This window comes from Diabrotica virgifera, chromosome 7, assembly GCF_917563875.1.
Source record: "Diabrotica virgifera virgifera chromosome 7, PGI_DIABVI_V3a".
Classification (NCBI taxonomy): domain Eukaryota; kingdom Metazoa; phylum Arthropoda; class Insecta; order Coleoptera; family Chrysomelidae; genus Diabrotica; species Diabrotica virgifera.
Genome location: NC_065449.1, coordinates 68,689,853 through 68,702,066, shown reverse-complemented (window position 1 = coordinate 68,702,066; position 12,214 = coordinate 68,689,853). Strand labels below are relative to the sequence as shown.

At 32.3% G+C, this 12,214-nt stretch overlaps 1 protein-coding gene across 2 annotated transcripts in view; it reads right to left on the bottom strand.

Annotated features, from left to right (window-relative positions):
* Positions 1-5,110: 5,110 nt before the first annotated feature.
* Positions 5,111-12,214, bottom strand: part of LOC126888381 (uncharacterized) — a 267,032-nt gene continuing 259,928 nt past the window's right edge. For both annotated transcript variants that reach the window (XM_050656576.1, XM_050656577.1), the window contains one exon: positions 5,111-11,857. In XM_050656576.1, the coding sequence (XP_050512533.1) occupies positions 11,823-11,857 (35 nt within the window). In that variant the 3' untranslated portion in view covers positions 5,111-11,822. The remainder of the gene's footprint in view (positions 11,858-12,214) is intronic.

Genomic DNA, 12,214 nt, shown 5'->3' with positions numbered 1-12,214 from the left:
TTATAACGAAACGAGAATACAAGCGACTAGAATATGCAGAAGAAAAAAAGAGAGGCTTTGAAAAAACAAGTACAGGAAATCCTAGAGCTTAACAACAGACACGAAAGAAGAAAAATCTACAAAAGAATAAAAGAAAGCACACAGTCATTTAGCGAAAAATTGGCGATATCCAAAGACAACGACGGGGAACTACTAACAGAGAACCAAAAAATTATAATGAAAAAATACTTCGAGGAAAACCTAATGCAGACAATGAAAATGATCAAAACGAGACAATATAATACGGCGGAGCAGCAAATTGAAAATCCGGGCTTTCCTTTCTGCTGTTTCCAGCAGTCTTTGTGTTTCTGCCGTATCTGCTCTTGTTTCCGCTGTGTACGTCATTATCGGTCTTATTGGTGATTTATATATCCTGGTTTTTTGTTTCCGTTGTGAGTGTGAGGCATTTGTTTCTCCAGATTGTGTTGTTGGGACATCCTGGCTGTGTTTGCCATGTTCACTTGTTTTTGTACTTATTCTTCCACTTTTCCGTAGCTTGACAGTTTTATTCCCAAGTATTCCGTTTCCATCGCTTGTTCTATTATTTTGTTATTTACGACCAGTTTACATCGTCTCGGTTCCGCTGATATCACTATCGATTTAGTTTTCTCTGTTGAGATCACCATTTTGAATATGAGCGCCATGTCTTCGAATTATTTAATTAATCTTTGTAGGTTATCTTCATTTTCGGCTGTTATTATGGCGTCGTCGGCGTAGCATATTATCTTTATTTCCTTTTCTCCCATTCTATATCCTCTTCTTTTTAACTTTCTTTATTATTTCATCCATTATCAGATTAAATATTAATGGGCTCAGCGAATCTCGTTGTCCAATGCCAGTTTCATACTGGCATTTATACAGATAGGTTGCGTTAGTTTTCATTTACGTCTTACCATCGCTATGCTATCTTCATATATATTATATTCTCAATGGTTTTTACTAAATCCGGTGATATTCCCTTTTCATATAATAAATGTGTCGCGTTCCGAATTCTCACTCTATCAAGCGCTTTCTCCAAATCTATCAGCCACATAATATATGCTGATTTATTATATTCCAGCGACTTTTTTTTTATTTGCCATTACAAAAACTGCATCCGTGCATCATGATCTTCCTGTCCGAAATCCTTGCTGTTGTATTTAAAAGATTGATTGCTCGATATTTATTGGGGTCTTTCTTATCTCCTTTCTTGAAGAACCTCAGCATGATCGCTCTTCTCCATTCATCTGGTATTCTGTTCGTGGCGATTATTTTATGAATAAGAAGTTGCAGTTGTTGTACACCACCACATTATAAGAGTTCATTTGGTAATTGATTTTATTTGGTGTTTCTGGTAAAGATTTTTCGTTTTCTTTTTTAAAAATTTCTGTCAAGAAGGCCACCCATGTATCCTCTTTTATGTGATCTATTTCAACTAGTTCTTTCATTTCGCTTCTTTGTTGTCTTATGAAGCGCCTTGTTTCTGTTGTCCATAGAAATCCATCTCTAGTCCTTTTGTGAATCTTTCCCAGTATAATCTGTTATTGTTTTTCTTACCAATTGATGAGTTTCAGTTCTTACTCTTTTATAGTTTTCATATGATTCATTCGTTTTTTCTGACCTATATTTTAGGAAAGCTTTCTTTTTTGGTGACAGTTTTATTTAACCTCCAGTGTAAACCATGGTGTTTTCGTTGACCACTTTTGGTTTTTGTTTATTATTTTCGTTCCAGGGGCTTCTCCGGTTGACAGGACAGAATTTTGACAGAATTATTAAAAATAATTAGCAATAAAATTGGTCGCCAAGATGGACCCTGTACCCATTTTTCTTGCCGAGATATAGCTTTTACCGTAAAGCTAGCAGCACCCACTGTTTCTCGGAAACGGCTACAGCAATACATTTTTTCTTTCCGTAATAAATTAGCAATAAATTAGTAATTAATTCCTTGGGGTTGAATTTTCGATTTTCATCATCTTTTTGGGGGTGAGTTTTACGCTAGGGGATGATGGGGTAGCTTTTTGGGTTTGGTTAATATACCAATCAAGAGCAATTAAATAGCAATAAAATATGCCGTTAAAATGATCCCTGTACTCCTTTTCATTGCCGAGATATAGAGTGGGTGCTGCTAGCTTTACCGTAAAGCTAGCAGCACCCACTGTTTCTCGGAAACGGCTACAGCAATAAATTTTTCCTTTCCGTAATAAATTAGCGATAAATTAGCAATTAATTCCTTGGGGTTGAATTTTCGATTTTCAGCATCTTTTTGGGGGTGAGTTTTACGCTAGGGAATGATGGGGTAGCTTTTCAGGATTGGTTAATATACCAATCAAGAGCAATTAAATAGCAATAAAATATGCCGTTAAAATGATCCCTGTACTTCTTTTCATTGCCGAGATATAGAGTGGGTGCTGCTAGCTTTACCGTAAAGCTAGCAGCACCCACTATTTCTCGGAAACGGCTACAGCAATAAATTTTTCCTTTGCGTAATAAATTAGCAATAAATTAGCAATAAAATATAGTCTTAGTCTGAATTTGTTCTTATGAAGTGGTGCTGCTGACTTTACCGACATTCTGTGTTCACGACTATTTTCATCTGGTAGTAGAAATATTTTTTTCCCTTTGTAACATTTGGAGGATATCCGTGGTCGGCTATGTGTGTTGTCTAGACTTTTTGTGTAGATTTTATATGCATTATTTAATACTAACTACTAACGTCTCTATATTTTCTAACTAACGTCTATACAGAGAGAGTCTGTAAAGTGGAATAAATTCAATATCTCAAATACTAATTGTTTTTTTGGAAAATGCTCAGACCCGTCGATTAGTATTTCAAATTGTCCTTTTTGACATTCAATAATAATGTATACAGGGTGTCCCAATTTAGAGATATGACGTCATCGTCGATTTTCTTAAATGGCAACACTGTCATTTTGATAGCTAATTTGATAGGGTTTGTAAAGTTATACATAACTGCAAAATATCAAATTTTTATTCTCTACCATTTACAAAATAATAGAAAATAACAAAGTTATATCTGTAATTTGGAATATATTCAATAATTAAAATACTAACTGTTTTTTTGAAAAATGCTCAGACCCGTCGATTAGTATATCAAATTGTCCTTTTTGACATATAATAATAATGTATACAGGGTGTCCCAATTTAGAGATATGACGTCATCGTTGATTTTCTTAAATGGCAACACTGTCATTTTGATAGCTATTTTGATAGGGTGTGTAAAGTTATACACAACTGCAAAATTTCAAATTTGTATTCTTTACCATTTAGATGATAATAAAAAATAACAAAGTTATGAAAAAGAAGTAATCAACTAATAATTGAATTTAATTATTTCAATAAATTAAGCAAAAACTCATAATGTTGCCCTCAATTATTGTCAAATTGTCAATGGGCAACGTTATGAGCATTTGTTTAATTGAAATAAATAAATTCAATTATTATTTGATTACTTCTTGTTCTTCATAACTTTGTTATTTTTTATTATCTTGTAAATGGTAGGGAATAAAAATTTGATATTTTGCAGTTATGTATAACTTTACAAACCCTATCAAATTAGCTATCAAAATGACAGTGTTGCCATTTAAGAAAATCGACGATGACGTCATATCTCTAAATTGGGACACCCTCTATACATTTTTATTGAATGTCAAAAAGGACAATTTGAAATACTAATCGACGGGTCTGAGCATTTTCCAAAAAAACAATTAGTATTTGAGATATTGAATTTATTCCACTTTACAGACTCTCTCTGTATATAAACTAACGTCTATATTTTCTGCAGTGGCTTCTGTTGCTTCTTATAGGAATAAAGAGATGACCTCCGCTGTTTTCCATGGGTCTGGAATTTTCTATCTCTGCAAGTCCAATCTTCTTCTTCTACGGCCCTACAGCCCAAATTTATCCTTGGCCTCCTTTATTTTTTGCCTCCACCCTTGTTTGTCTGTGGCTGCTTTTCTCCATACACGGACTCCTAAAAGGGCTTGTGTGTCGCTGTTTACTGTGTCTTCCCAGTGCTTTCTTGGCTTTCCAACCGGTCTCTTTCCCAGCATTCTAGCGTTCAGTGCTCTTTTTGGTAGCCTATCCTCTCCCATTCTTATCGCATTGTCATGTCCGGCCCATTACAATCTTTGTATTCTAATGCAGTCTGACAGGAATCTTTCCTTATAAAGTTGATAGAGCTCGCTGTTGTATTGACTTCTGAAGATTCCATTTTCCCTCACAGGTCCTAGTTTTCTCCTCAGTACTTTATTTTCGAATGCATCGAATTTGTTTTTGGATGTTTCTTTCAGGACTCATGCTTCACTGCCTTAGCATGCTATTGGTCGAATTAAGGTTTTATAGATTCTCATTTTTGTATTTCGGTGGATACTCTTAGACCGAAATATATGGGAGAGGGCAAATAAGCTCTGTTTGCCTGCGTTATTCTCTTCCGTATTTCTCCATCTTCTGATCCGTCGGCATATATTTCTACTCCCAGGTATATAAACTTTTCAACCGTTTCAATGCCATCTTCATGTATAATGTTTTATGGGACTATATTTTTTCTTGTCTGTATCATTATTTTTGTTTTTTCTCTGTTAATTTCCAGACCTAGCATTTTTGTTTGCGTTTTTAACTCTGCGCATGTTCCTTGTGCTCCCGTTGATGTTCTACTCATAATATTAATATCATCGGCATAAGCGGCCTGGTTTTCTCGTCCAGTTTGCATTTGCCTAACTGAATACTTCAGTGCCAGGTTAAACAATGTTGGGGCCAGCCCATCTCCCTTTTTCAGTCCCTGCGAAATTTTGAAAAAGTCTGTCCGGTGGTTTTTTATTCGTACACACGTCTAAGTTTCATCCATTGTGGCTTTAATGAGTCTATTTAGCTTGTGTGATATTGCCACTTTAGCCAATATTGCCAATTCAGCCATTGCAAGTCCAATGCGTTTTTTACAATTTTTAATTTCTAGTCGTATCCCATTTAGGAGTTTGTCTCCAAATATCTTTTTTAATATTCAACAACTGTTTTACCTCTGTCCTGAAATATTTTTCATTGTGCAGTAATAATTTGTAAAAATAAAAAACAAGAATTTTTATAACAAAATTTAATAAATAAAAATGCATAGGTTGACAAATGCAATAAATATTGACTATTTTATACTATAGACTATTTTTAAATATTATACTTCACTGCACTGCCTTACAGTAAATCAACATAAATTAACATTTCTATGGTATTAGTTACTGAGAGATTTCTAAGTCAATAAAAGTATGAGCCAATAAAAAATTATACATTATTTTTTCATTTCGTTAGAACTTATACTAAGTACCTACTAGGTTTTGTTAGTTTGTCAAGTTTCCGCTTGACTTATACTTATACTGTTGGCTACACCGATTTGAATATGGGTTATAAGTAGGGTTACCATACGTCCGGATTTCGTCCGGACAGTCCGGATTTAAAAGACATGTCCGGATTGGCGTCCGGATATGAGAAATGTCCGGATTTTTTCTTTACTAAAAAAAGTGGAAAACTCTTGGCCCAACGGTGGAAAATTTCCTTCTGCGCAGCACCTAGTTAAGGTGATACAGTAGCGATCAACAGGTAGCAAAAACGCGTTCCAAAATTGCGGCTGTAATTTTGAATATTTTTTCGAGATATTTGGCACAAATATTCGTAATATAATAAAGAATGGCGGTACAGAGCCCAATTTGAAAAATATATTAATATGTGGAAATTACTCTGTAATTAAATACAATATTAAAAAAACGAGCCTGTACTGCCGTTAAGAAGAACAAAAAAATACACTTTCTTCAAATAAACTTTTTTATCCGATGCCTAGATTTTGTGTCATTTTGGAACTACTAATGAAATAAAAAATTTTAGTAGTTCCAAAATGACACAAAATCTAGGCATCGGATAAAAAAGTTTATTTGAAGAAAGTGCATTTTTTTGTTCTTCTTAATGGCGGTACAGGCTTGTTTTCCACACATTAATATATTTTTCAAATTGGGCTCTGTACCGCCATTCTTTATTATATTACGAATACGTGTGCCAATTATCTCGAAAAAATATTCAAAATTACAGCCGCAATCTTGGAACGCGTTTTCGCTACCTATTGATCGCTACTGTTTCCTCTTAAGTTTGTCGCTCTGCTTGTCATGTTAAAGCATATGTGTATATGTATTTTAAACTGGCAGATATTTTCGATGTTTGTTGCATATTGTAGCGAAACAGCTGTACTTTTAATTGTGCCATATGCATTTCGCATATATGTAAAATGTATAGGTAGCAACACAGTCAGTGCAAATTCATAATAGGGGGGTCAGACGTACCGCAAATATTTTATTGTCCAGATTTAGCCATACGACTCGCACTTACTCTAAGGACCGGTTGTTCGAACGCTAATCAACAATGATCACTATCAAATATTTAATTACTGTCACCAACTGTCAATGTCAACTTTGATTGGGTTGCTGAAAACATAATTGATTATAAGTATGAGATTAGTTAATCAATTAACATAACAATTATTAACATAATTGATTAACTAATTTCATAATTGTAATCCATAATTATGTTTTCAGCAACCCAAACAAAGTTGACATTGACAGTTGGTGACAGTAATTAAATATTTGATATTGATCATTTTTGATAAGCGTTCGAACAACCGGCCCTAAGGATAAAATTCAGTCATTTCAGATACATATGGTATCAAAGGAATTGAGCTCTGGATGACAGAAAAAAATAATAAATAATAAAAAAAATCCTTATAGACTAAATACAACAGGGCGGTCCATGGACCCGTTGACCCCCCTCTGTATCCGCACCCGGTCAAATTCACATTTTACATTTTCTACAACCCCTTGGACTACCCCTTTCGGGATTTGGCCTTAATAAATTATGGTAACCCTAGTTATAAATATGTTATAAGTTAAAACCTAACCTAAAATCTACTTTCAAATAAGTATCAAGTTGTATTCGTATAATTAACATAATGTACATTATGTTCTTTGCTAGATTTACTACAGTATAATAAGAATCAGTAGGGTCACTCCGCGAAAAATCCATTATTCTCTATGTTCCATTTTGGTGACGGCGCATAGTCCTTTGCGCAGATGAATGACAGTTAATGGCATTCTACGTTTGCCGTGATTGGTCGTTACCGTCGCGCATTTGTAGTAAACAACATTATACGTTTTGAGAAGGTTAGATCTTATCAGTATAAGTCAAATATTTTAATAATTAAACCACATCTTTATTTTTCTTTATTTGATAGATACTATTGAATTGCATGTTTTAACATTATACCATATTGATCATAACAGAAAGTTTACGAAAAAGGTGAAATATGGTAAATCAAAAACTTGTGCGACCCCCTGAAAAGTAACAATTTGTGACTTATACTCTTAATAACTAACACCTTAGAATTATCATAAAAGTAACGTGTGATTATATGAAAAAATTATAAATATATTGGGAATGATGTTAAAGTACAGATGAAAACTAAATAATTATGAACTTTGTTTTTAAATTATGTGCATATGATATGACTATACTAAAATCACAATATTATGATGCACTAGAGATAAATAAACCCAGACGGGCTGAATGTTACGAATTACGAGGAGCACTCCCGAGTCAAGATTTACAATCTATAAACTTTGTAAATCATGATTTGGGATTTACAATGTATATACATTGCAAATTATGATTTGGGAGTGTTCCTCGTAGCATTCAGCGAGTCTTGGTTTGTTTATTTCTAGGGCAAATTAATTGTGATTTTAGTATATTCTAGTGTATACTAAATTTACAATCAATATGCAGTAGAAATAAACAAACCAAGACACGTTAAACGCTACTAAGAACACTCCTGAATCATAATTTACAATGGATAAACTTTGGAAATCATGATTTGGGATTTACAATACATTGTAAATTATGATTCCGGAGTGCTCCTAGTAGCATTTAACGTGTCTTGGTTTGTTTATTTCTACTGCATCTTGATTGTAAATTTAGTATAGGTAGGTACTACTATTCCCTTGGAAATGAGTGGCATCTTCGATAAAAATGGGTGAAATGTATTTATATTGTTCCTCTATACATTCAGATCAAAAGTTTTATTAAACACAACGTCCAACAATAAATAGAGATTTAGATAATGAGGTTGAAATTGAATTTTCGGAATCTTTACAATTAATTAAATGTAGATAATATACTTAAAACCTGGCGTGGGCGATCTCAGTCAATTACAATTCATAGCTTTCAAAAAATATCATAGATATTTAAGAGGCAACAGTAGCGATGAACAGGTAGCAACAAACGCGGTCCAAGATTGCGGCTGTAATTTTGAATATTTTATCGAGATATTTGGCACACATATCCGTAATATAATAAAGAATGACGGTACAGAGCCCAATTTGAGAAATATGTTAGTATGTGGAAATTAATCTATAGCTAAATAAAATATTGCAAAAAGAAGCCTGTACCGCCATTAAGAAGAACAAAAAATAAACTTTCTTCAAATAACCTTTTTTATTCCATGCCTAGATTTTGTGTCATATTGGATCTAATAAAATTTTTTATCTCTAACAAGAAATCGAACATATTATAACTAAATAACTGATTAGTCAACATAGAGAAAGTGTCACTGTCATTTTGACAAACCTGCGTCAGATTTCTGTTCTGTTATCTGTATAGGGATTACGAACACTCTACGGCGCTACGGTAAAACATGGCAGATACGATTCGTATCGAGTATTCGTAATCCCTTTGCAGATAACAGATTAGAAATCTGACGCAGGTTTGTCAAAATTACAGTGACAGTTTCTCTATGTTGACTAATCAATTATTTAGTTATAATATGTCCGATTTCGTTATAATATCTCGACACCTAATGGTAAAAGAGGCAACCGATTATGTATGTATATGTATTGTATGTCCGATTTCTTGTTAGAGATAAAAAAATTTACTAGGTCCAATATGACACAAAATGCAGGCATGGGATAAAAAAGTTTATTTGAAGAAAGTTTATTTTTGTATTCTTCTTAATGGCAGTACAGGCTCCTTTTTGCAATATTTTATTTATTTATAGAGTAATTTTAACATACTAACATATTTCTCAAATTGGGCTCTGTACCGACATTTTTCATTATACATGGTTTCTGCGTAACTGGGAACCATATGGGAAACTTTTTTAATATCAATTTTACGAAAAAAAGTCATTCTTTATAAAGTGCTCTGCATAGTCTAAAACCTACGATGCAATCATCAGATATCAAATTTTGTCAACAGTATAGGAGGTATGTCAAAAAATATGAATTTCGCTCAACTTTAATATTTCAAAATATCAAAAAATTTTATTATGAAAAGTTATTTGTAATTAAAAACCATATTCAAATATGCAACAACAGTCTTCTACTTGAAAAAAAAAATTCTGAAATTTTGCCAAATTACCGATTTCGAACATCATTTTTATTTATTAAACATGTAATAACTCTTTTATTAATAATTTTAGGAAAAAAAGTTATTCTTCATAAAAATCTGTGGACGGTCTAAACCTCAGGATGCAACCATCAGTTATCCAAGTTTGTTATCTTTTATACGAGGTGTGTCGAATAATATGAATTTAGAAAGAATTCTAGAATTCATATTATTTGACACACCTCGTATAAAATTAACAAAGTTGGATAACTGATGGTTGCATCTTGAGGTTTAGACCATGCACAGATTTTTATGAAGAATAACTTTTTTTCCTAAAATTATTAATAAAGGAGTTATTACATGTCTAATAAATAAAAATTATGTTCGGAATCGGTAATTTAGGAAAATTTCAGAATTTTTTGCACATTTAAATATGAGTTTTAATTACAAATAACTTTTCATAATAAAATTTTTTGATATTTTGAAATATAAAGGTAGTTTGCTCTTGAGCGAAATTCATATTTTTTGACATACCTCGTATACTGTTGACAAAATTTGATATCTGATGATTGCATCTTAGGATTTAGCCTATGCAGAGCACTTTACAAAGAATGACTTTTTTTCGTAAAATTGATATTAAAAAAGTTTCCCATATGGTTCCAAGTTACGCAGACCATTATTACCATTATTATTATTATATGTGTGCCAAATATCTCGATAAAATATTCAAAATTACAGCCGTAATCTTGGACCGCGTTTGTTGCTACTTGTTGATCGCTACTGTCGCCTCTTAATTATTATCAATTATTGACTTTTCTATAATACAGGGTGTAACGAAAATACAGGTCATAAATTTAGTCACATATTCTGGGACCAAAAATAGTTCGATTGAACCTAACTTACTTTAGTACAAATGTGCACAAAAAAAAGTTGCAGCCTTTTGAAGTTACAAAATGAAAATCGATTTTTTCCAATATATCGAAAGCTATTAGAGATTTTTTATTGAAAATGGACATGTGGCATTCCTATGGCAGCAGTATCTGAAGAAAAAAAATTAGTGAATTTTAGACACCCCATAAAAAATTTATGGGGGTTTTGTTCTTTTAAACACCCCCAAACTTTTGTGTACGTTCCAATTTAATTATTATTTTAGAACCATTAGATAAACACAATGTTTTAAAAACTTTTTTGCCTCTTAGTACTTTTTCGAAAAGTCAGTTTTTATCAAGATATTTTGAATATTTGTCAAATCCACCACATATTTGTATATGGTTAATGGTATATGGTGCGATTATGGATAATAATCGTAATAATGGTAATAATAGGAAAATTTATTTATGATTTACATTTTTAGGTATCTGTATTTTGAACCATAAAAAGAAGCCACAGCTCGAAAGCTCCATAAAAGGTGCCTTCTCGAAAAAATACAAAGAAGCAAAGAAGTTTTAAAAACACCGTGTTTAACTAATGGTATCGCAGTAATAGTTTAATTGGAACGTACACAACCATTTGGGGGGTTTAAAGGAACAAAACCCCGATAAAATCTGCATGTAAACACATTAAAAAAGAAGCCGCAACTCGATAAAAACTGCCTTATCAAAAAAATACTAAGAGCCAAAAAAGTTTTAACAATATTGAATTTAACTAATGGTACCAGAAAAATAATTTAATTGAAATATATTGGGGGTGGGGGGTTAAGGGAACAAAACCGCCACAAAATTTTTATGGGGTGCACAAATTTCACTATAATTTTTCTTTGAAATATTTCTGCCATAAGAATGCCACATGTCCATTTTCAATAAAAAATCTCTAATAGTTTTCGATATATTGGAAAAAATCGATTTTTATTTTGTAACTTCACAGGGCTGTAACTTTTTTTATGTGCATATTTGTACTAAGGTTTGGTCCCAGAATATGTGATTTAATTTATGACCTGTATTTTTGTTACACCCTGTATACATTTCTACTACTTATCGGACCACCCACGTATATATTTTATTGCATAAAATTGATCCCAAATATTACTGACAGCACATATTATAGAAATGTTTTTCTAAAAGATAGATAGGTATCTAGATCCTATTACTTAAAATATATTTAAGATGTTGCAATAAATAAATAGCAAATGAGGTATTTCTTGGCAGTGCTTACATTAAAATTAGTAGTGCATGGTTTACTAATTTTAACATAAATGAAGTACTTAAGTCTCTATTTACAAAATTTACACTCAAGTAATAACCTAACAAAAATTTGACTTGTTGCACCTTACTTTACTTTGGTTTGATTTTTTCCGTATAAAAATTAGAAAAAACCAGACCAATAGTATATCGAGAAAACACTTGAGCCCATGTTGTTGCCGCAAATGATCCATGTTGGCATTATTAGAAGTAGGAGAAGAATGAGTGATAGGGTGACCCTGAAAACAAAAAAAGGTTTATAGTAGAGTTTTGAAGATACATTCGTGAGAATAAACTTACAAACAAAAACGATAAGAAGTCAACTTAAGTTTTTTTACATTATTTCTAAACCTTAGTAGTGATCCAATATTAAATTAATAGCAATCTCTAAGAAGAGATAAGCATAGTTATAGAAATTTCTAAAACCAATCATCTAAGATTTCTTTTAGTTTTTAGTTATTAACCTTTGTCGAGCGGCATAATTTTACACCGGTAACAGACGGCATAGGTACAATTGTACCTATAACATATTTTCTTAAAAATTTTTTAATCTAAAGGTAATATTTGTTAGTTTTAAGATAATATTATTTATTGCT